General features: G+C 42.3%; 2 protein-coding genes across 5 annotated transcripts in view; one reads left to right on the top strand and one right to left on the bottom strand.

Moving 5' to 3' along the window:
* LOC130356430 (uncharacterized) overlaps positions 1 to 25710 on the bottom strand; it is a 628644-nt gene that overhangs the window by 545404 nt on the left and 57530 nt on the right. The window lies entirely within an intron of this gene.
* Positions 1 to 25710, top strand: part of LOC130356426 (C4b-binding protein alpha chain-like) — a 298320-nt gene that overhangs the window by 235550 nt on the left and 37060 nt on the right. For all 4 annotated transcript variants that reach the window (XM_056557959.1, XM_056557958.1, XM_056557960.1 and 1 more), the window contains 3 exons: positions 9454 to 9645; positions 13550 to 13646; positions 17527 to 17606. In XM_056557959.1, coding sequence (XP_056413934.1) covers positions 9454 to 9645; positions 13550 to 13646; positions 17527 to 17606 — 369 coding nt within the window. The remainder of the gene's footprint in view (positions 1 to 9453; positions 9646 to 13549; positions 13647 to 17526; positions 17607 to 25710) is intronic.

Genomic DNA, 25710 nt, shown 5'->3' with positions numbered 1-25710 from the left:
ACTTGAATCCTGCACTGCGGTCCCCTACTCCTCTGACCGCTACACAGGCACCAATCACTGGTGCACTGGTCCTTTAAATTTAAGAGTCCCGGCACGCGCGCGCCCTATAGAGCGGGGACACGCATGCCGAGACCGGGTGACCAGAGCGCTGCCTGGGGACACACGCTGTGAGCGCACCGAGGTAAGCAGGGTGCCCGGAGCGCTCAGCGTAACAGTACCCCCCCCCTTAGGTCTCCCCCTCTTTTTGGTACCCAAGAACTTGAGAATGAGACTGCAGTCCAGGATGTTCTCCTCTGGCTCCCAAGATCTCTCCTCAGGACCGCAGCCCTCCCAGTCAACCAGAAAAAATTTCTTTCCCCTGACTGATTTAACGGCCAAGATTTGTTTAACGGAAAAGACACCTGAGGTACCAGAGACTGGGGTAGGAGGAAGATCCTTGGGGGAGTAGCGATTAAATATGGCAGGTTTCATGGCGGACAAGCACACCTTGTCTCCTGGGATGAAAACTGGAGGGGCCCGACATTTCTTGTCGACGTGGATTTTCATGCGGGCAGAGGCCTGGAGAAGAGAGAGACGCGTCTCTCGCCAAATGGCAGAAAAGTCCCGTACTAATTCATCCACAGCTAGAACTCCGGAGGAAGTAGACAAAGGCAGAGGCGGCAAAGTGTGGCGGCATACACCACAATGAAAGGAGACTTAGAAGTGGCAGAAGATTCTTTGTGGTTGTAGGAGAACTCTGCCCATGGAAGGAGATCCACCCAATCATCCTGGCGGGAAGAGAAAAAGTGCCGTAGATAGTCTCCCAAAATCTGATTGATGCGTTCCACTTGTCCGTTGGACTGAGGGTGGTAAGAAGATGGGAAGTCCAGCTTTATCTTTAGTTTACACAGAGGGCTCTCCAGAATTTTGAGACGAACTAAACCCCTCTGTCGGATACAATATGGGTTGGTAGTCCGTGGAGGCGAAAGATGTGGCTAAGGAACTGTCTCGCCAGCTGAGGCGCAGAAGGGAGAGAAGACAAAGGAACGAAGTGTGCCATTTTGGAGAAACGGTCCACCACCACCCAAACAACAGTCTTGCCGTGAGAGGGTGGCAGATCGGTGACAAAGTCCATGGTGATATGAGACCATGGAGTCTCAGGAATTGGGACAGGGTGGAGCAAACCGGCTGGTTTCAGGCGAGGAGTCTTGTCCCGGGCGCAGACTGCACAAGCTTGGACAAACTCAGTTACGTCCCTCTCCATGGACGGCCAGCAATACTGTCTGGAGATGAGAAGAAGGGTCTTCCGGATACCGGGATGTCCGGCCAGCAAGGAAGAATGTCCCCACTTTAGTACTTTCAGGCGACGAAGGGGAGATACGTAAGTTTTCCCAGGAGGAAGGCAGTGTAGATCCACAGGAGCCACGGTGACCAAACGCTCAGACGGGATGATGTGTTGTGGTGTGACCTCGACCCCCGCGACATCAGAGGAACGGGACAGGGCACGGACGTTCTTACTTGCACGCCTGAAGTGAATCTGGTAGTTAAATCAGGCAAAAAACAAAGACCAGCGAGCTTGGCGGGGGTTGAGTCTCTGAGCGAATTGAAGATAGGAGAGGTTCTTGTGATCTGTGTAGATATTAATGGGGTGAGGAGCACCTTCCAGTAGGTGCCTCCACTCCTCAAGAGCCAGCTTGATGGCCAAAAGTTCCCTGTCTCCAATGGAGTAATTCCTCTCTGCCGGGGAGAAGGTCTTGGAGAAAAAAACGCAGGAAACTGTTCTACCTTTAGAGATTTTCTGTGTGAGCACGGCTCCTGCTCCCACGGAGGAGGCGTCTACCTCCAAGTAGAAAGGTTTTGAGGGATCAGGTCTGGATAGGACTGGAGCAGAGGCAAAGACAGACTTGAAAGCGCAGAAGGCCTGCTCGGCCTGTGGAGGCCACAACTTGGGATTAGCCCCCTTTTTGGTCAAGGCCACGATAGGTGCCACAAGGTTAGAGTAATGAGGGATGAATTGTCTGTAGTAGTTAGCGAAACCTAGAAATCGCTGTATGGCCCGTAGGCCAGAGGGACGAGGCCAGTCCAAGACTGCAGAAAGCTTGTCAGGATCCATTTGAAGACCCTTGGAAGAAATGATGTACCCCAGGAAGGGAAGGCTGGTATGATCAAACTGGCACTTTTCAAATTTAGCATACAGACGATTCTTCCTCAGACGGGAAAGTACAAGACGGACATGCGCACGGTGTTGATCCAGATTAGAGGAAAATATGAGGATGTTGTCCAAGTAAACTACCACACAGGTGTAGAGCAGGTCTCTGAAAATGTCATTAACGAAGTCTTGGAAGATGGCAGGTGCATTGCAGAGTCCGAAGGGCATGACCAGATACTCAAAATGACCATCTCGGGTATTAAAAGCGGTCTTCCATTCGTCACCCTCTCGAATCCGAATAAGATTGTAGGCCCCTCTAAGATCCAACTTAGTGAAGAAGTTGGCGTCTTGTAGACGGTCAAAGAGTTCAGCAATCAGGGGAAGAGGGTAACGGTTCTTGATGGTAATGCTGTTAAGTCCCCAATAATCAATGCACGGTCGAAGAGTGCCGTCTTTCTTGGTAACAAAAAAGAATCCAGCTCCGGCTGGAGAGGAGGATTTCCTGATAAACCCTCTCTGTAAATTCTCCTGAATGTATTCAGACATGGCGAGAGTCTCTGGAGGAGAAAGAGGGTAGATTCTTCCCCTGGGCGGAGTGGTACCAGGCTGCAAGTCAATGGGGCAGTCATATGGCCTGTGTGGAGGCAACACCTCTGCTTGTTTCTTACAGAAAACATCCACAAAGTCCATATATGGTTCAGGCAGGCCTGGAGGAGGAGAGACAACAGGTGTAAACTTGGTTTGAACCGGCTTGAAACATCTGCCGAAACAAGAAGAACCCCAACTTCGGACCTCTCCGGAGGACCAATCCAGAATGGGACAATGGCGCTGTAGCCAAGGCAGTCCTAAAAGAAGTTCAGAGGTGCAATGAGGTAACACATAGAACTCCAATTTCTCTGAATGCAGGACTCCAATATCCATCTGGAGGGGCTCAGTACGAAACTGCACTGTGCCGTCAAGTGTCTCTCCATTGACAGTAGAGATGAAGAAGAACTTTTGCAGACGAACCACAGGGATGTTGAACTTGCTGACCAGCGAGGCGTCTATGAAGTTACCGGCGGAGCCGGAATCCAGAAAGGCAGTGGCCGCAAAGGATGTCTTGGAAGATATTGAAATCCGCACGGATACAGTAAGCCGTGGAGAGGTCGTATTCACACCTAGCAACGCCTCTCCAACGTTAACTAGGGTGCGCACGTTTCCCTGACACGATGGACGGAGAGAACAGTCTTTTAGGAAGTGCTCTGTACTAGCACAGTACAAGCAGAGGTTCTCGTTTCTGCGGCGGTTCCTCTCGAGTGGTCAGGCGAGAACGATCCACCTGCATGGCTTCCTCGGCGGGAGGCCCAGTAGAGGGTTGCGGTGGATGCAGGAGGACAGGAGCCAAACGAGGATAGCGTCTGGGACGAACACTTCCCCTTTTCCTGAAGAAGTTCCTCACGTCTCTCAGCGAAACGCAAATCAATCCTGGTGGCCAAGTGGATGAGGTCACCCAGGGAGGTAGGCATTTCTCGTGCGGCTAAGACATCCTTTATATCGCTGGATAAGCCTTTCTTGAATGTGGCACAGAGCGCCTCATTATTCCAGGAGAGTTCAGAAGCAAGGGTACGGAAACGGATGGTGTAATCGCCCACTGAAGAACTCCCCTGGGTCAAGTTCAATAATGCAGTCTCTGCAGAGGAAACCCGGGCTGGCTCCTCAAAGACACTCCGGAATTCCCGGAAGAAACTCTGGACACTTGCAGTGGCAGGATCGTTGCGGTCCCAAAGCGGTGTAGCCCAGGCCAGGGCCTTCCCAGAAAGCAGGCTGACTACAAACGCCACCTTGGCACGCTCAGAGGAAAACTGGTCGTCTAACATCTCAAGATGGAGGGAGCATTGCGACAAAAATCCGCGGCACAGCTTGGGATCACCGTCAGACTTGGCTGGCATGGACAAGCGGATTCTGGAGCTGGAGATGGCAGCTGGCAGTGGTGGTGAAGCAGGTGCAGGCGGAGGTGACGGTTGCTGCTGAGCTGGCAGGAGTTGCTGAAACATGGCGGTCAACTGAGCCAGCTGTTGACCTTGCTGAGTAATCTGCTGCGACTGCTGGGCCACAATGGACGTGAGATCCGAGAGGCTAGGTAGAGGCACCTCAGCGGGATCCATGGCCGGATCTTACTGTCAGGATCCGGACTGGCAGGAGATAGCAGTAGTTGGAGGTGGATCCGCTGTGCCAGAGAGGAGATGACGTGGGCCGTACCAGGGGAACGGAGTCTAAGGAGTTACTGGTTTTCACCAGAGCCCGCCGCAAAGCGGGATGGTCTTGCTGCAGCAGGTAACCCCCAGGTCGTTCCACCCAGTAGCGACTCAACCTCTCTGGCTGCTGAGATGAGGCAAGGTACAAGAGAATCAGGCAGAGGTGAGGTCATACGTAGCAAAAGGTCAGGGCAGGCAGCAACAGTTCTCAGGCGGTAGTCAATAGCAACAGGTTCAACAACAGGCAGGGAATACACACAAATGCTTTCTCTAGGGCACTAAGGCAACAAAGATCCGGCAGGAAGCTGTGGGAGTAGATGGTACTTATAGGCAGTGCACAGGTGCAGACCTAATTAAGTCAAAGCAGAACCTTTAACCCTAGATTAACCACTTTATTCACTGGTGCACTGGCCCTTTAAATTTAAGAGTCCCGGCACGCGCGCGCCCTATAGAGCGGGGACACACATGCCGAGATCGGGTGACCGGAGCGCTGCCTGGGGACACACGCTGTGAGTGCACCGAGGTAAGCAGGGTGCCCGGAGTGCTCAGCGTAACATAGAGGTCTTTGCATCGCATCAATACTTGGTGGTGTAGGTGGCACATGTTTTTTGCACACCTTTCCTTTTGTTTGATTTAAAAAAAATTTGGGGTACATATATTTTATCCTAAGAATATTATTAAATGTTAAGTTTTACGTAATGCATATCCTCAATACTTACTTGTGTACACCAACACTTTTGCAAAAGAGACCGTTTTCTTCTGCCTACCTGCCTCATCTACTATTCTGATCCTGCCACCCACCTGATGCCACACATCTGATGCCAAGTTCCACTTTTTTCACCCATCTTCGTCACCGGGTACTGGTATTGCCACCCACCGACCCACTACGTCACTGGGTCACTTTCAGGACTCCTGATGCTGCTGATGCCCCCTCCAGGCTGCCTCATTCTGCCACCATATGTTCTCTTCATGCTGCTGTCAGCTCCAGGCTGTCTCATACTGCCACCATATGTTCTCCTCATGCTGCTGCTAGCTCCAGGCTGTCTCATACTGCCACCATATATTCTCCTCATGCTGCTGCCACCTCCAGGCTGTCTCATTCTGTAACTATATGGTCTCCTCTTGCTTCCGCCACCTCCAAACTGTGTCATTCAGCCACTATATGGTCTCCTCATGCTGCCGCCAAGTCCAGGCTGTGTCATTCAACCACTAAATGGTCTCCTCATACTGCTGCCAACTCCAGGCTGTGTCATTCAGCCACTATATGGTCTCCTCATCCAGCTGCCAACTCCAGGCTGTGTCATTCAGGCACCATATGGTCTCTCCTCATGCTGCCGCCAACTCCAGGCTGTGTCATTCAGCCACAATATGGGCTGCTCTTGCTGCCACCACCTCCAGGTTGTGTCATTTAGGCACTGTATGGTCTCCTCATACTGATGCCAACTCCAGTTTCTGTCATTGTGCCTCTCTGCGACAGTGATTCTAATAGCGACACCTGTAATCTGCATGTCATACTGAATACCAGTATTTTTTCACTAAGCCAGCACATAACCTTTTGCGTTTTGATCTGTATTTTTTACTTGTACCATTTTTGTTTTGTTGGGAATTTTTTTTATCACTTTTTATTAATTTTTTATTGTATATGAAATTACTAAAAATTAGTAATTGTGGACTTTGGTATTTTTTAACAATTATGCCAATGACCGTGCAGGTGAATTAATGTTATATTGTAATTGTTTGGATATTTATGCACGCGGCAATACCACATATGTCTGGATTTTAATATTTTTATTTCTTTTTTTTTTTTTCAATGGGAAAAGTGTGTGTGTGGTGGATGTGTTAAATGCAGTTTGTGTAAATTATATAGTGCAGTGTTTTCCAAACAATGTATCTCCAGCTAATGCAAAATTACAACTCCCAGCATGCCCAGTCAGCTGCCAGCTCTCATGCCAGTGGGCATACTGGGAGTAGTAGTTTTGTAACAGCTGGATGCACACTGTTTGGAAAACATTGATATAGTAATTTGTGTGTGAGTGTGTGTATGTATGTACAATAGGTTACCTTCTCATCATAAACACATTCAACTTCTATCTATGTCTCCGCAGCACAGCAGTCAGGCTTCTCCCACCGATGTGAATGATCACATGATAATGACTTCACCGAAGGTCCTCTGCCATCCCATACACAGCCCTTCCCATAGACTTTCATTGAGGGGGCAGGCCGTGACATCACGAGGGGGCGGGCATGAACACGGAAGCCCGCACACAGTGTTCAGAATTCAATGTTCCGGACGCTGGGGAGCGGAGTAACCCTTTAATTGCTCCACTGTGCTGCTGTTGCTGCTGCCTGTAAGAGCCTCCACTCATACAGGGAGGAGAGGACAGGTGGCAGTAAGTATTGGGTCGCAGCTGCCAGTAAAAGCAGGAGACTGCTGTTTCAAACAGGGGTTTCTGCTTCTGTGATGGGGCTGCTGCAGGGGGTGGTGCAGCAAGGGGGTGCGGGTCCCTTAATGGGGTACTTGCTGTACCCCCCTGATGGCGGCCCTGCTCCCAGCATGTATGGACAGCCAACGGCTTGAGGGCCGCAGTTTGGAGACCACTGATCTAAAAGAAAATCTGTCTTTGTTGACCATAGAAACCAGTCAGATTACAGGTTGTATTTCTAAAACTATTCCTGTAAAGTAAAGTCTTTGCTTTGATTGGTTTCTATGGACACTAAAGTTTTTATACAGTTTTGCTGGGACTTTCCCCCCACAGTAGTTTAAAACATTGTATAGACCTCAAGATGGTTGCTACTGTAGTACCACCTGTCAGCTCTTTAAAGGCACTACAGGGCTTGTATAAAGGTTTGTATAAACACCGCTGCCTCTTAAAAGGGGTACTTTTTTTTTTTTTTATCAATTGATGCCAGAAAGTTAAACAGATTTGTAAATTACTTCTATAAAAAAAATCTTAATGCCTCCAGTACTTATCAGCTGCTGTATACTATAGAGGAAGTTATTTTCTTTTTGAATTTCCTTTCTGTCTGACCACAGTGCTCTCTGTTGACACCTCTGTCCATGTCAGGAACTGTCCCGAGAAGGGTAGGTTTGCCATGGGGATTTGCTCCTTCTCTGGACAGTTCCTAAAATCAACAGAGGTGTCAGCAGAGAGCACTGTGGTCAGACAGAAAGGAAATTCAAAAAGAAAATAACTTTCTCTGCAACATACAGCAGCTGATAAGTACTGGAAGGATTACGATTTTGAAATAGAAGTAATTTACAAATCTGTTTAACTTTCTGGCACCAGTTGATTTAAGAAAAAATGTTTTCCAGCAGAGTACCCCATTAATGTTTCTTATTTCATACTACTTGTAATGTGATAAAAGGAATAGCAGCATTGCCACCTCCACTTGAATGGACAACACTGCATTTTCTTGCATCGCTGCTAGTAAACAGTGAAGAGTCTTCAGTGCTACCACAAATTCTGCGGCATTTTCAGAGGTGCCGGGAGTCGGAATAGTGTTGATGGTCTATCCGTGGGATAGATGATTGTTTTTTCCAGGCTGGATTCATCCAGTTTGTAATATCGAAACCCCAATAGGACATTAAAGGGGTACTCCACTGGAAAACATTTTTTTTAATCAACTGATGCCAGAAAGTTGAACAGATTTGTAAATTACTTCTATTTAAAAATTGTAACCCTTTCAGTACTTATCAGCTGCTGTATACTATAGAGGAAGTTCTTTTCTTTTTGAACTTCCTTTCTGTCTGACCACAGTGCTCTCTGCTGACACCTCTGTCCATGTCAGGAATTGTCCAGAGCAGGGTAGGTTTGCTTTGAGGATTTACTCCTACACTGGACAGTTCCTAAAATGGACAGAGGTGTCAGCAGAAAGCACTGTGGTCAGACAGAAAGGAAGTTTAAAAAAAAGAAAGAACTTCCTCTGTAGTATACAGCAGCTAATAAGTACTGGAAGGGTTAAGATTTTTTAATGGAAGTAATTTACAAATCTGTTCAACTTTCTGGCACAGTTGATTGAAAAAATGTTTTCCAGTGGAGTACCCCTTTAAGTGATTGAATCAGGAAGACATTTAATACATGTAGAACAAGTGAATGTCACACAGATCTTATAGTCGTGCTGTTTGGGGGAGATCAGGATCATTCGTGGTCCATACATTACATGGATAAGCTCCTTTTTGTGTATCAGAGGGCAATGAGCAGCTGCTCATTATATCTCTCAGATCTGGGGTCTGTCTGTAAGGCTGGGTTCACACCACGTTTTGTTAAATACGGCTCCCGTATACTGCTGGGAGGAGGGGGCGGGGCTTAATCACGGCGCCCGCACTCAGCCGTATTCGGGAACCGTATTTAATGTATATCTATGAGCAGACCGGAGTGAACCGCAGCCTCCGGTTGGCTGCTTTTTTGGCCGTATGCGGTTTCCCGACCGCAGGCAAAAACATGGTCGACCATGTTTTTGCCTGCGGTCAGGAAACCGCATACGGCCGAAAACGAAGCCGACCGGAGGCTGCGGTTCACTCCGGTCGGATCATAGACATACATTAAATACGGTTCCCGAATACGGTTCCCGCGATTAAGCCCCGCCCCCCTCCTCCCAGCCGTATACGGAAGTCGTATTTAACAAAACGTGGTGTGAACCCAGCCTAAAACAGCAAAGGAGGGTCTGGGAATATAATTCCCATGGTAATGTCACCCATGTGTAGTCTACAATGTCACTTTCTTGCAGTTTTTCCTAGTAATTCTAATTGTGGACTGTAGGTGCCTACTGGTGGTACACAATTGTTTCCTTCTTTATCTTTCTATTGGAGAAATTGAGTTAGAAATAATGGTGGTTGAGGGATTTGAAGTAAGGTGTAGCCCTGATTTAAGAATTTCCTTTTGAGATGTTATAAATGTTCATCCCTGCCTGTTAGGAAGGAAACAATACCGTTTTATCTGATGGCTTGGCTGTAGACGATGGGCTTTTTGATATGTTTTGATGTAAGCTTCCCCATCTGATTTATGAGGCCAAGTTTTGATTACCAGCATACAGTAAAGCTGCTAAATATTAAACATCATAATGAACAATATTCTGATATTTCTTTTACAGCGGTCTGCACATTTCCTCCTCAACTTTACTTTGCCGAAGTGGAAAAAGAGTTTATCCAACAAGAGTTTTTTGACATCGGAAAAATTGTACAATACAAATGTCGTCCTGGGTTTGTACCTGTCACTGGCAAGAGTAATAAATTTACATGCCTCAATGACCTCAAATGGTCACAGCATGAGTTATTTTGCACACGTAAGTCTTTTTTTGTCACTGCTCAGAATCATCTTTATAATACATTAAATTTATGTGTAATCTAAATTCTGTACCCTGTGGGTAACAGTGGTTAAACCCAGAAATTGTACCATTTTTATGGGACTTTTTGATCAGGGGGTGGTAATTCACATGTATAAAAAAATTTTTATCAGTGTTATCAGCACTCTGCCACTCCAGCCTGCCAAAGCAGCCTGGAGAAGCAAAAAAAATAAATAAACGGACAGCATGATGGCAGGTAGGGACCCTCTGGCCTTCATGTCAGCTGATCGGGATGCGTGATTTTCGTGAATATAGCACTATATATTCGCAATTACGAATATTCGTATTTTTTTTTTTTTTTTTTCACAACACACATCACAGTGATCACCCCTCTCTGCTTCCAGCTTGTGTGGTGTAAAGAAGGCTCTAATACTACTGTGTGAGACTGGCATACGAATTTCCGCATATGCAAAAATTTGCATATGCTAATTTTCGCATATGCGATTTTTCGCTTATGTTTATTTTTGCATATGCTAATTTTCGCATATGCGATTTTTCGCTTATGTTTATTTTTGCACATGCTAATTTTCACATATGCAAATTTTTGCGTATGCTAATTTTTCGCATATGCGGAAATAAAACGCAAATGTTACGAAAATACGAATTTAGCAAATATATGACGAATATTCATCCATATATTCACGAAATATCGCAAATTTGAATATGGCCTATGCTGCTCAACACTAGACATGACCTTATTTGCTTACCTCTGCCGTTTTTATTCACTCACACTTTTCATATGAAAATCTGTGTGGTGGGCGGAGTTTCTGATTGTCACATGGTTTGCTTTAAACTTCATTTCCCAGCAGTTATTAGTGCAGATTCTAATTCTTGTGCTGCATCGAGAATCTAATCTTTATAGTGGTAAAGTTATGTCTTCTCTCCAACTCCTCATACAGCATACTGTGTTAAGTTCCAAATCTACCACATACGACACCTTGCATGAGGTATGGTGGAAACCACATTTTTTGACTAAATTCCATTTTGGTCTATATACTCACCATTTTTGTTTGCATTTTGTATATACACACGTAGTACATATGTTGTCAAAATGCCTAAGAATGAAAATCTTATCTAATCTAAATGGGATTTTTTTTCTGCACCATGTGAATGGATTTCAGCAAACCAGATGACTGAGACAGTAAGGCTATGCTTACATGCCAGAAATTCAGTGGAAAGATGCGGAATTCCAGACAAATAATGAGGTTGCAGAATTTTGCATCTTTCCGCATCTAAAAGTGATTTTAATACATTGCTTATGTTTAAATTTTGCCCCGAATCCACACGACTTCCGCACGAAATTAGCACAATATCCAAATTTAGCAGAGAAAAGAAAGTCCTATTGACTTCAATGGGCTTCTGCTGCGGAATTAAGAATTAAGAAATTACTTAAACTTTTCCGGAACGCCGAATGCAGAATTTTGGCTGTGGAACGTCCACAGTGAAAATTCTGCAATGTGAATGAGACTGTGGAATCCCATTGAAGTTAGTAAGGCTATAAACACATGCAGAATTTCAATGTGGAAATTCTGGCATGTGGACATAGCCTTAATAGAGATTATTAATACAAACCTGCCACATTAGTACATACCCTCAGGCTCCATTCACATGGCAGAATTTATGAGCAGACACTAGCAGAAAAATGTTTTCAATGGAACTTGCGGCACAGTGTGCATGATGGAATTTCCAAAGTAGAAAAATCTGCCACAAAAATTCTGAATCGGGACTCTGTGCACATAGAATTGACAGGTCTATTCCTCATGCAATCAGCTCAAAAATGCATTGCTGTCTATGGAGATTGCGCAATTCCGAGCAGTCCTAGCACCAGCTTGTTTCCGGGCAGACATTCCACAATGTGAATGAGGCCTTAGGCCATGTTCACATGGCAGAATTTTCAAACGGAATTTCATGGAAATATTCAATGAGATTCTGCTGCACTGTGCACACTGCAGAATTTCTGCAGAAACAATGGAGGAAACCCCAATTCTGGCATCTGCAGAAGCAATGATCAGGTTCATTGTTTCTGAAAATTCCTCTCTGATGTGCATTGCCCTTATGGAGATGGTGCATTTCCGAGTGGTGTGGAATGTCCACCCTGTTTTATGAATCAATATCAAACCCGCGGGCATTAGCCTGGGGTGAAAAACCCCCTTCTGTAGTTCACTCCCCTAAAACTTCACTTTTATTAAATTATAAATCCTTAAAACACTCTATAAACAATGGTAAAAGAAAAACATTGCTGGTCTTGATCCCTAGTATAATGAGCCTGTGGTGCTTAATACCTTCAGCCAATAAACCAGCTTAATTAACCCCTTAAGGATGCAGCTCATTTTCACCTTAAGGACGCAGCCCTTTTTTGCAATTCTGACCACTGTCACTTTAAGCATTAATAACTCTAAGATGCTTTTACCGATTATTCTGATTCTGAGATTGTTTTTTCGTGACATATTCTACTTTATTTAATGGTAAATTTTCGTCATTACTTGCATCCTTTTTTGGTGAAAAATCCCAAAATGTCATGTAAATTTGGAAAATTTAGCATTTTTCTAACTTTGAAACTCTCTGCTTGTAAGGAAAATGGATATTCCAAATACATGTTATATTGATTCACAAATACAATATGTCTACTTTATGTTGGCATTATAAAATGGACATATTTTAACTTTTTGAAAAAATTTGAGGGCTTCAAAGAATAGCAGTAATTTTAAAAAAATTTCATGAAAATTGCAAAATCTGAAGAGACAGATGTTACAGAACTACAACTCCCAGCATGTCTGGGCAGTCTAGGCATGCCAAGAGTTGTAGTTTTGCAACATCTGGAGGGCTACCATTTGGGCACCACTATAATAGTGGTCTTCAAACTGTGACCCTCCAGATGTTGCAAAACTACAACTCCCAGCATGCCCAGACAGCCTTTGGCTGTCTGGGCATGCTGGGAGTTGCAGTTTGGCTTCCACTAGGAAGGCAGCAGTAAAGATCGCTTTACTGCCACCTCCCTTCATGCTCCACGCCGTCGCCTCCCTACCTGCGCTGCTGATCGCCGATGATGTCACCGACGATGGGTGGTCCCCACGGCATCACTGTCACTGACAGCTCCGGTTATCCCTATTTTCCGGGCGATCGGGTCAACAGAGACCCGGTCAGCCCGGAATAGTAGAAAATCGCATGTCTGATTTGGCATGCGATTTTCTCCGATCGCCAACATGGGGGGGTCCCAGGACCCCCCTCTGCGATGTGCCGGGATGCCTGCTGAATGATTCCAGCAGGCATCCCGGTCCACAACCGGCTAGCGGCGGGGACCGGAATTCCCACAGGTGTATCCATACGCACTATGTCCTCAAGGACTCGGGATGCAGCGCGTATGCATATGCCCTGCGTCCTGAACAGGTTAATCACAATCACTATGCCCCCTGTTTTGTTGCTTCTGCAACATCATCAGGAGGGTATGGGCACACATTTTACGCATTTTCAAAATACCCTCAGAAGGAAATTTGAGGAATTGAGGAAAGATCTGAAGGTACTTCTACGACAGACAAGTAAATGAGGAGCTGAGTTACATGTCAACAGTAACAAGTAAAAACTTTGTATTCTGTATTACTTTATTCAGACAGCAGAGCAGGAAAATACTTTAATTTATTAGTAATTAATACTAAATTTACGACCACTAGAAAATGGAAGTTTTTTTTGTGGCTGGGCATCTAAATTTCATTTGCTGTTGAAAAGTCAACTAAATCAGAATCTAGCATATAATCTGTCCTTCTCAAATAATATTGTAATTGAACATTTTCAGTGTTCAAATTTTGAAAAAAAAACATTGCATGAATTTTTCTTTTTATCACTGTAGGCATATCATGTGGCAATCCAGGAGAAATAGAATACGGTCAGATGCAATCTGAAAACTTTCTTTTTGGTTCAAGAGTCAACTATACTTGTAATCCAGGGTAAGCTTAAGTGTAAAAAATATTTTTTATTCAAATTTTTTTTCATGCCAGTTTGTATTAGTAACCTTTTGCAGTCTAGAACTACTAAAATATTTGGAACAATAGTTACTGAAAAGATTGAAAAGAGTGGCTTCTCACAAGACCATTACCATACAGTGCGACTACCTTCTGCTAGAATGTTTATTAGAGAAAATTAGTATAAACATTATTTGTAATTTGGATTACAAAATTATTAAAGGGGTAGTCCGGCGCTAAGACATCTTATCCCCTATCCAAAGGATAGGGATAAGCTGCCTGAGCATGGGGGTCCCGCCGCTGGGGACCCCCGTGATCTTCCACGCCACACCCCGTTAGCACCAGCCCCCGGAGCGAGCGATCACAGGGACGGAGCATAGTGACATCACAGCTCCACCCCCGTGTGATCTCACCCTCCGCCCCCTCAATTCAAGCCTACGGAGGAGGCGTGACAGCTATCCCCTTTGGATAGGGGATAAGATGTCTTAGCGCCGGAGTACCCCTTTAATTTATAATTATAATATACGCAGTAAAAGCTAATATATTCAGAATTCTAAAATGTAGACATGTTGTAAATATTTGTATATATTTACAGTGCTCCTTTAAAATAACAATATTTTCAACACCAGCTAAGAGTGACTCAGGGGATGTACTCTATGGCCCGCATTTACTGTTGCAAACCCGACATGTTTTGTCAGGTTGTGCGCCAGATTCTAACGCATTGCGCCAGAAATTCTGTCTGCGCCAGATTTTGCGCCAGAATTGAAAGAACCCAACTAACTCTCCATTTTTACTGGAAAAAAAAATGAAAAGGGGCGTGTTCCTGACATTTTCGCAAAAACCAAACATATTTACTATAAGATTTCCACGTAAAATGTGGTGGATTTGAGCTGAGGAAAACCCAGCAGATCAGAGCATGTGTAAAAAAAAGCAAAATGTAGGGAGCGAGCATCGGAACGGTGCTCGCGTCATATACGGCAGGTTTCGGCTGCTAGCAGCAGCCAGGGACCCACCGGTAATGGCCGACATCCCCAATGCGCAAGTTAAAATAGATGATTGGATCGTCCGCAGCACTGCTGCGGCGATCCGATCATCTGTAATGGCGGATGGAGGTCCTCTCACGTGCCTCCGTCCATCTCCCGGCGTCTCCTGCTCTAGTATGAGATCGAGCATACCAGAGCAGAAGAAGCCAATATTACTGATGAGTACTATGTCCTATGCATAGCACTGAACAGTTTTAGCAATCAAATGATTGCTATAAATAGTCCCCCATGAGGACATAAAAAAGTGTAAAAAAAAGTTGTAAAATGTAAAAATAAAAAGTAAAAAAAAGTGAAAAATCCCCTCCCCCAATAAAAATTTAAATTGTCCATTTTTCCCATTTTACCCCCAAAAAGCGTAATTTTTTTTCCATAAACATATTTGGTATCACCGTGTGTGTAAATGTCCAAACTATCAAAATATAATGTTAATGATCCCGTACGGTGAACGGCGTAAACATAAAAAAAAAGTTTAAAAATAATATTCCAAAAAAAATTCATAAAAAATTATCTAAAAGTTTTATATATGCAAATGTGGTATCAATAAAAAGTACAGATGACGGCACAAAAAATGAGCCATCATACCGCCCTATATACCGAAAAATGAAAAAGTTATAGGTGGTGAAATTAGGGCAATTTTAGATTACTGCTGTTGTAGAAATAGTTTTAGATTTTTTTTAAGCGGTACAAAAATATAAAAGTATCTAGCCATGGGTATCATTTTAATCGTATTGACCCACAGAATAAAGAGCACAAGTCATTTTTACCGAAAGTGTACAGTGTGAAAACGAAACCCTCCAAAATGTGCAAAATTGTGGTTTTCATTAAAATTTCTTTATTTAAAATCTTAAATATTTTTTGGGGTTTGCCGTACATTTTATGGTAAAATGAGAGATTTCATTACAAAGTACAATTGGCCATGCAAAAAACAAGCCCTTATATGGGTCTGTAGATGGAAATATAAGAGTTATGGATTTTAGAAGGTGAGGAGGAAAAAACGAAAACGCAAAAATAAAATTGGCCTGGTCCTTAAGGTTAAAATGGGCTTGGTCATTAAGGGGTTAAATAAAGCTCTCCTGATTGACATCCCATTAAAAACACCCAAATTTCATTTCACCTTTAGGCTAACTGCTAATCCTAAAGGCTCACATAATTGCCACTCACAGAATTGAAAATATTGGATAAATAAATAAATGGCCAAGTCTAATATTTATGACTAATTTCTTTGATTTGAAAATCTATTGTAGTTTTATGTCAAATTTATACAGAAATATAGAAAAATCTCAGGTGTTTACAACATTTTTTAAACACCATTGTATTTACTTCTTACTGTTTACTGTAAGTACTCCCCAGGATCCTGAAGATTTTCCTGTCCTCAACATAGAAAGTGATTTTCCAGCTTCTGACATTTTTGTCTGACTTCTGTATTCAATTCCTGCTTGCCTTTAATCTTCGAAATGTATTAATATGGTCTCAAGGTGCAATGGTTTCAAGCTGCAATGGTCATCTCAAAACAAACTAAACGTGTAACATAAGGAACCACTTTACTGTTATATAAATTTAATGCCAGAACATACAATGTGTTTACATTTTTGTTTCATATCAATCTCTAAAAAGAAAGATTATCTTCTGATAAGTCATAGATACATATGTGGTGTCGGGGTGCGAGGTGTAAGGGGCAGATGGTGTTAACCCCTTAGTGTTCGTGATGCCAGGGCGTGGTTTTCCTATGTAACCACCCAAAGGTAACACCGCTAGTCCTAGGTTAGGCAGGGCAAATAATAGTCCAAGGCCAGGTTATGTTAACGGTAGCTTTTACTGAGGTAGACAGATGGTACAGTCTTTACAGCTAGGCCAGGATCCCAGAGAGGTGACCAGTAACACAGGGGACCTCGCAGCTTGCTGGGACTTGCAGTGACTTGACAGACTTTAACACAGCCACGCTGACTATAATTGACTTGACTTGACTGAAGATAGTGACAGCAGACATAGATGACTTGACTTACTGACTTGTGGCTGCAATTTAGGCTTAAGGCTTCCAGATGTGCTTGACACTAGCTCTGAGACGTCTGGACTGGACTTGACCTCAGGATCAAGTGAAACACAAGAGAGAGATTGTAGTACCTCCCCCTCTTATAAAGGGGGCTGAGCAAGGAGCCCATAAGCTAGCTGCGGGTCATCTGGTCACCTGGTGCTCTCTGGGTAACAAAACATGTGACTTTAACATATGACAACCATTATCATGTGACTAATAACCATGTGACCATATCAAAGGTCCTTTACACTTCATGTACAACCTATACACTTTATGGGGGAACACAGGTGAGCCCTGAGGACGTACAGGGACTCAAGCTGAAAGGACTATAGGATGATATCCCGTACTGGGACATCACACATATAAGAAAATTGCATCACTGGAAAACAGAAGCTTAGTAATTTCAAGCATTGAAGAACTACAGTGTTCTATGGATACTGTATCTGCAGTTCAGTGATTTTTGTTATTGGTAACCTCTGCCACAAGATTCTATGCAAAGCACCATTCATTTTATTTGCCCTTTGTTATCAGACAGATAAAGTTGTGAAACAACCCTATAAAGAGGGGCATTAAAAGTGGTCATCACAGGTCCCAGCTCCTAGACTCCAGTTTTATTATCTTCTGAGATGTCAATAGATTTGGATACATTTCCTCTCCAAAATTGTCTGTAGAAAATAAAAGCTTCACCAGTTGCTCTGCACAATAGTAGATTTGTATTAGTTTTGATAAATGAACCTATTTAGCAGATTAAGAATGTGTAAATATCACTCTTTTATTCTCCATTTTTAAGATATTCAATCATAACAAAAAGAAATTACAGAGAATGCCAAGCAGATGGTACATGGAGTGGCAAACCCCCAGTATGCAAAGGTAAGTTAAAATGAAAGATGTTTACAGAGTATACAGATAATACGTTTTTTTATTTTTTATTATTACTTCATTCCTAAAAAAGGATGCTTTCTAAAAGATGTCTGAGGGTAGTCAGAATAGTGGGTTTAGAGTGTACAATATATTGCACTCTAAACCGGAGTACAAGGGTGCTGTAAACTGCTTACTTTGTACTCTAAAAAAGACAGATTTATTAAAACTGTAATTCTTAGACAGTTCAAAATTAGACAGGCTTCACATGATCCAGAATTGTTACAGTGTATCAGGATGATTGATAAACCTGGAGCATCTGAAAACTGTCTAGTTTAACCCCTTCAGGACCAGGGCAATTTTGGCCTTAAAGGGGTACTCCCGTGGAAAACTTTAATTTTTAAATAAGCTGGTGCCAGAAAGTTAAATAGATTTGTAAATTACTTCTATTAAAAAATCTTAACCCTTCCACAAACTTTTTAGGGGCTGTATACTACAGAAGATATGCTTTTCTTTTTTGATTTCTCTGATGTCACGACCACAGTGCTCTCTGCTGTCCATTTTAGGAACTGTCCAGAGCAGGAGAAAATCCCCCATAGCAAACATATGCTGCTCTGGACAGTGGTCAGAGGTCAGCAGAGAGCACTGTGGTCATGACATCAGCATATCTTTTTTTGATTTCTCTTTAGTATACAGCCCCTAAAAAGTACTGGAAGGATTAAGATTTTTTAATAGAAGTGATTTACAAATCTGTTTAACTTTCTGGCACCAGTTGATTTAAAAAAAAAAGTTTTCCACGGGAGTACCCCTTTAAGGCTGAGCCCTTCTCTCCAAGAACCCTTTCCCTTAACTGTATTTAAGAAGTAGGTTGTATAGGCCACTTGCACATGCCTGTTTTATTTTAAGAAGGACATACAGTGGGGCAAAAAAGTATTTTGTCAGCCACCAATTGTGCAAGTTCTCCCACTTAAAAAGATGAGAGGCCTGTAATTTCCATTATAGATATACAGTACCTCAACTATGAGAGACATAATGAGAAAATAAATCCAAAAAAATCACATTGTCTGATTATTTAAGAATTTATTTGCAAATTATGGTGGAAAAAAAGCATTTGGTCACCTACAAACAAATAAGATTTCTGGCTCTCACAGACCTTTAACTTCTTCCTTAACCCCTTAAGGACCAGGGGTTTTTCCGTTTTTGCATTTTCGTTTTTTGCTCCTTGCCTTTAAAAAATCATAACTCTTTCAATTTTGCACCTAAAAATCCATATGATTGCTTATTTTTTGCACCACCCATTCTACTTTGTAATGACGTCAGCCATTTTGCCCCAAAATCTACGATGAAACGGAAAAAAAATTCATTGTGCGACAAAATTGAAAAAAAAAACGCTGTTTTGTAACTTTTGGGGGCTTCCGTTTCTATGTAGTACATTTTTCGGTAAAAATGACACCTTATCTTTATTCTGTAGGTCCATACGATTAAAATGATACCCTACTTATATAGGTTTGATTTTGTCGTACTTCTGGAAAAAATCCTAACTACATGCAGGAAAATTAATACGTTTAAAATTGTCATCTTCTGACCCCTATAACTTTTTATTTTTCCGTGCATGGGGTGGTATGAGGGCTCATTTTTTGCGCCGCGATCTGAAGTTTTTAACGGTATTTTTGCATTGATAGGACTTATTGAAATGCACTATTTTGGACTTTGGAATTTTTTTGCGCGTACGCCATTGACCGAGCGGTTTAATTAACGATATATTTTTATAATTCGGACATTTCCGCACGCGGTGATACCATATATGTTTATTTTTATTTTTATTTACACTGTGTTTTTTTTAATGGGAAAAGGCGGGTGATTCAAACTTTTAATAGGGGAGGGGTTAAATGATATTCATTCACTTTTTTTTTTCACTTTATTTTTGCAGTGTTATAGCTCCCATAGGGACCTATAACACTGCACACACTGATCTTTATCATTGATCACTGGTTTCTCATAGGAAACCAGTGATCGATGATTCTGCCGCTTGATTGCTCATGCCTGGGACCCTCCCGCTGTCCTGTAAGCTGTTCGGGATGCCGCGATTTCGTCGCGGCTATCCCGAACAGCCCACCGAGTTAACCGGCACTTTTTACTTTCGCTTTTAGCCGCGCGGCTCAGCTCTGAGTGCACAGCTAAAAGGTTAATAGCGCGCGGCGCTGCGCGCTATTAGCGGCGGGTCCCGGCTTCACTGACGCCAGGCCCGCTGTGATATGATGCGGGGTTACTGTGTAACCCCGCGTTATATCACGGGAGCAGGACCAAGGACGTACCGGTACGTCCTTGGTCCTTAAGGGGTTAAGAGTCTCCTCTGTCGTCCACTTGTTACCTGTACAAATGGCACCTGTATGAACTTGTTATCAGTATAAAAGACACCTGTCCACAACCTCAAACAGTCACACTCCAAACTCCACTATGGCCAAGACCAAAGAGCTTTCAAAAACTAAATTGTAGACCTGCACTAGGCTGGGAAGACTGAATCTGCAATAGGCAAGCAGCTTAGTGTGAAGAAATCAACTATGGGGGCAATTATTATAAAATGGAAGACATACAAGACCACTGATAATTTTGTCACCACGGGGTAAGATCTTGAGCCCCAGATCTAGGGAGATTATCACAAAAACAGTGATCAAAAATCCAAGAACCACATGGGGGGACCTGCAGAGAGCTGGGACAAAAGTAACAAAGGCTACGCCACCAGGGACTCAAATCATGCAGTACCAGCCGTGTCCGCCTGCTTAAGCCAGTACATGTCTAGGCCCATCTGAAGTTTGCTAGAGAGCATTTAGATGATCCAGAAGAGGATTGTGAGAATGTCCTATGGTCAGATTAATCCAAAGTAGAACTTTTTGGTAAAAACTCAACTCGTCGTGTTTGGAGGCTAAAGAATGCTGAGTTGCAGCCAAAGAACACTATATCTACTGTGAAGCATGGAGGTGGAAACATCATGTTTTGGGGCTGATTTTCTGCAAAAGGACCAGGACGACTGATCCGTGTAAAGGAAAGAATGAATGTAGTCATGTATCGTGAGATTTTGAGTGAAAACCTTCCATCAGCAAGGGCATTGAAGATCAAATGTGGCTGGGTCTTTCAGCATGACAATGATACCAAACACACCGCCCGGGCAACGAAGGAGTGGCTTCATAGGAAGCATTTCAATGTCCTGGAGTGGCCTAGCCAGTCTCCAGATCTCAACCCCATAGAAAACCATTGGGGAGGGAGTTGAAAGTCCGTGTTGCCCAGCGACAGCCCCAAAACAACACTGCTCTAGAGGAGATCTGCATGGAGGAATGGACCAAAATACCAGAAATTGTACGTGAAAACCTTGTGAAGACTTACAGAAAATGTTTGACCTCTGTCATTGCCAACAAAGGGTATATAACAAAGTATTGAGATAAGCTTTTGTTATTGACCAAATACTTTATTTTCCACCATAATTTGCTAATAAATTCCTTAAAAAATAAGACTGTGATTTTATGGATTTTTTTTTTCTCATTATGTCTCTCATAGTTAATGTATACCTATGATGAAAATAACAGGCCTCTCTCACCTTTTAAAGTGGGAGAACTTTCACAATTGGTGGCTGACTAAATACTTTTTTGCCCCACTGTATTTACTAAAATGTACCAAAGTTTCTCATGTATTACTCGCTATACGTTTTTATTTTTTTTGCATTTTCGAAGGAAATCCACCATTACGTAATTAGAGCATTAATGGGGCACTCTGGGAAACTAAACCCATAGCCCATCCTTTCCCTCTCATCAACCTATTCAATTGTCTAAATATCATTCATTACCTATATAGAGAAGTTTCCCCTCTTTGGTTGTCACTTGCATGAAGTGAGGGAATGACACCATCCACCCATCCACTTGGTTTCTGTCGAATCCGCTCTCTGAAAGTAGCCCCCACACTCCTGAGAGGCACAGACCATGTGGTTTCTGCCCTGCACTGATGAGTCATGCTCTCTTTAGTGCTGAGAAATGGGAGGTGTGTGCAGCCTCAGCCAATCAGACACTGAACCTCTCTTTGCTGCTCAGAGCAGGCGAGTGGGGCTGCTTTAAGAGAGTGAGCTGGCTAGCAGAGCAGAGCTGTAATGATTGCTGAGAGATGTAGGCAAGGGAAGAAAAGAATGGCAAAGTATATCAAGCAGCCAGAGAAGACAAAAGGGACTACAGGAGCCATGCACATGAGGCAGGATTCTTTACAGGGAACATGACCAGGCAGTGTGGTGACTTTGAAGCTTTATATATATAGATATATGAGTCAGGTTCATAAATATTGGGACATCAACACAATTCTAACATTTTTGGCTCTATACACCACCACAATGGATATGAAATTAAATGAACAAGATGTGCTTTAACCACAGATTGTCAGCTTTAATTTGAGGGTATTTACATCCAAATCAGGTGAACAGTGTAGGAATTACAACAGTTTGCATATGTTCCTCCCACTTGTTAAGGGACCAAAAGTAATGGGACAGAATAATAATCATAAATCAAACTTTCAATGTTTAATACTTGGTTGCAAATCCTTTGCAGTCCATTACAGCCTGAAGTCTGAAATGCTTAGACATCACCAGACATTTCTGGGTTTCATCCTTGGTGATGCTCTGCCAGGCCTCTACTGCCTTCAGTTCCTGTTTGTTCTTGGGAAATTTTCCCTACAGTTTTGTCTTCAGAAAGTGAAATGTATGCTCAATCAGATTCAGGTCAGGTGATTGACTTGGCCATTGCATAACATTCCACTTATTTCCCTTAAAAAACTCTTTGGTTGCTGTTGCAGTATGCTTTGGGTCATTGTCCATCTGCACTGTGAAGCGCCGTCCAATGAGTTCTGAAGCATTTTGCTGAATATGAGCAGATAATATTGCCGGAAACACTTCAAAATTCATCCTGTTGCTTTTTTCAGCAGTAGTGTTGCTTGCGAATATTTGCAATGCAAATTTTATTCGCGAATATCGCATATTTGCGAATTCGCGAATATTCGCAAATATAGCACTAAATATTCGCAATTACGAATATTTGTTTTTTTTTACAGTACACATCACAGTGATCATCCCTCTCTGCTTCCAGCTTTTGTGGTGTAAAGAAGGCTCTAATACTACTGTGTGAGACTGGCGTGCGAATTTTCATTTTTTAAATTTGCACATGCGAAAATTTTTCTATTTGCATATGCGAAAATAAAACGCGAATATTACGAATATGCGAATTTAGCGAATATATGATGAATGTTCGTCCATATATTCGCTAAATATCGCAAATTCGAATATGGCTTATGCCGCTCAACACTAGTCAGCAGTCACATCATCAATAAATACAAGAGAAGCAAATCCATTGGCAGACATACATGCCCATGCCATGACACTACCACCACCATGCTTCACTGATGAGGTGTATGCTTAGGATCATGAGCAGTTTCTTTCCTTCTCCATACTCTTCTCTTCCCATCACTCTGGTACAAGTTGTGAAGGCTTTTTTAGATGTCATTTGGCAAGCTCTAATCTGGCCTTCCTGTTTTTGAGGCTCACCAATGGTTTACATCTTGTGGTGAACCCTCTGTATTCACTCTGGTGAAGTATCTCTTGATTGTTATCGACTACCTCCTGGAGAGTGTTCTTGATCTGGCCAACTGTTGTGAAGGGGGGTTTTCTTCACCAGGGAAAGAATTCTTCAGTCATCCTCCACAGATGTTTTCCTCGGTCTTCCGGGTTTTTTGGTGTTGCTGAGCTCACCTTCTTTTTAAGAATATTCCAAACTGTTGTTTTGGCTATAGCTCTGATGGGTTTGTTTTGTTTTTTTTCAGCCTAATGATGGCTTGCTTCACTGATAGTGACAGCTCTTTGGATCTTATCTTCAGAGTTGACAGCAACATATTCCAAATGCAAATAGCACACTTGAAATGAACTCTGGACCTTTTATCTGCTCATTGTAATTGGGATAATGAGGGAATAACACACACCTGGACATGGAACAGCTGAGAAGCCAATTGTCCCATTACTTTTGGTCCCTTAGCAAGTGGGAGGCACCTATGCAAACTGTTGTAATTCCTACACCGTTCATCTGATTTGGATGTAAATACCCTCAAATTAAAGCTGACAGTCTGGAGTTAAAGCACATCTTGTTCGTTTAATTTCAAATCCATTGTGGTGGTGTATAGAGCCAAATTGGGACATCAACACAATTCTATGGACCTGACTGTATATATTTCCCTGGAGTACCCCTTTAAGGAGGTATGTAGAGGGCTTGGGTGCAGTAAAGTCAGTGACCCACTTTAGAGCTAGCTCAATGGTGTCCCCAAAATTCTAAAGTCAATTGACTTGCGGTCACCCAATTAACCTAGTGACCTACACTACTCTGCAGAGGATTCAGCAGGAAAATTTGAAGTTATACATGGAAAGAATGTTACATAAATTACATATATTTTCAAAGTTATAAAATATAACAAATAAAAAGAAAAATATGTTTACCTTAACCCCTTAAGGACCAGGCCCAATTTTATTTTAGCATTTTCGTTTTTTCCTCCTCGTCTTCTAAAAATCATAACTTTCCATCCACAGACCCATATGAGGGCTTATTTTTTGCGTCACCAATTTTACTTTGTAATGACATCACTTATTTTACCATAAAATGTACAGCGCAACCCAAAAATTATTTTTTATGTGGGAAAATTGAAAAGAAAACCGCAATTTAGCAAATTTTGGAAGATTTGTTTTCACGGTGTACACTTTATGGTAAAAATGACATGTTTTCTTTATTTTGTGGGTTAATACGATTAGAATGATACCCATGATATATACTTTTCTATAATTGTACCGCTTTAAAAAAATCTCAAACTATTTTAACAAAATTAGTATGTTTGAAATTGCCCTATTTTAACCACCTATAACTTAAAAAATTTTCTGTATACGGGGAGGTATGAGGGCTCATTTTTTGCAACGTGATCTGTGGTTTTTATCGGTACCACTTTTGCTTAGGTTATATATATATATATTTTTTTTTTTTATTCATATTTTTTGGAATAAAATGTGACAAAAATGCAGCAATTTTGGACTTTTTAATTTTTTTACCTTTACAACGTTCACTGTACGGATAATTAACAATATATTTTGATAGTTCAGACTTTTACGCATGCGGTGATTCCAAATATGTTTGTTTATAATTTTGATTACACTTTTCGGGGGGGGGGGGGGGGTAAAATGGGAAAAACTGATGATTGACGTTTTTATTAGGGGAGGGGATTTTTCCAATTTTTTTACTTTTAATTTTTATATTTTTTTTACACTTTAATAGTTCCCATAGGGGACTATTTATAGCAATAGCAATTTGATTGCTAATGCTTTTCAGTACTATGCATAGGGCATAGCACTGATCAGTGTTATCGGTGATCTTTTGCTCTGGTCTGCTCGATCTCAAACCAGAGCAGAAGACCCTGGAGACGGACGGAGACGGTTAGGGGACCTCCATCCGCCTTCATGCAAGTAATGATTGGATAACCTGGTGTTGTGGGATCTTTGTGTTAGCTGCAAGTATGCTGGGCTACCCTGATGTCATCTTTGTGTTCCTATACTTCTTCCATTTAGGCACTATCCATTCTGCTAGTAATAGTGCTGATGCCAGTCTTTCGCAAGCCGAGCCTGGCAAAGTTCGAAAGTCCTGCAAGCCACTTTTACCCTAAAGTTCTAAGTGAGACTAGGTTCTCCAGGCTCAGGTCACCCATCTTTAGTAATAAATTTTGGTCAATACCTTCAGTTATAATTTGTGAAAAATTCCATAATTTGGAAAAAATTGGGAAAAATTAGCATTTTTCGTAATCTGACATTCTCTGCTTTTATGAAAGACATTTATTCCGCAAAAATTAGCAAATTAACAAAAGAATTTAAAGTTAAAGGGGTATTTCAGGATTTTTTATATTTTGTTTTGACTGTGCTACAGGGGCTGTAAAGTTAGTGTAGTTCATAATATAGTGTCTGTGCCTGAGTTTGATGGCTGGTCTCGCAATTGTTATGTGATCTTTGCCCTGCTGTTCATTTTTAGCAGCACACAAAATTTGTGCTGTCATAGCTTTTACAAGG

Source organism: Hyla sarda, chromosome 2 (assembly GCF_029499605.1).
Source record: "Hyla sarda isolate aHylSar1 chromosome 2, aHylSar1.hap1, whole genome shotgun sequence".
In the NCBI taxonomy this organism is placed as follows: domain Eukaryota; kingdom Metazoa; phylum Chordata; class Amphibia; order Anura; family Hylidae; genus Hyla; species Hyla sarda.
This window is presented reverse-complemented; position numbering and strand designations above follow the sequence as displayed.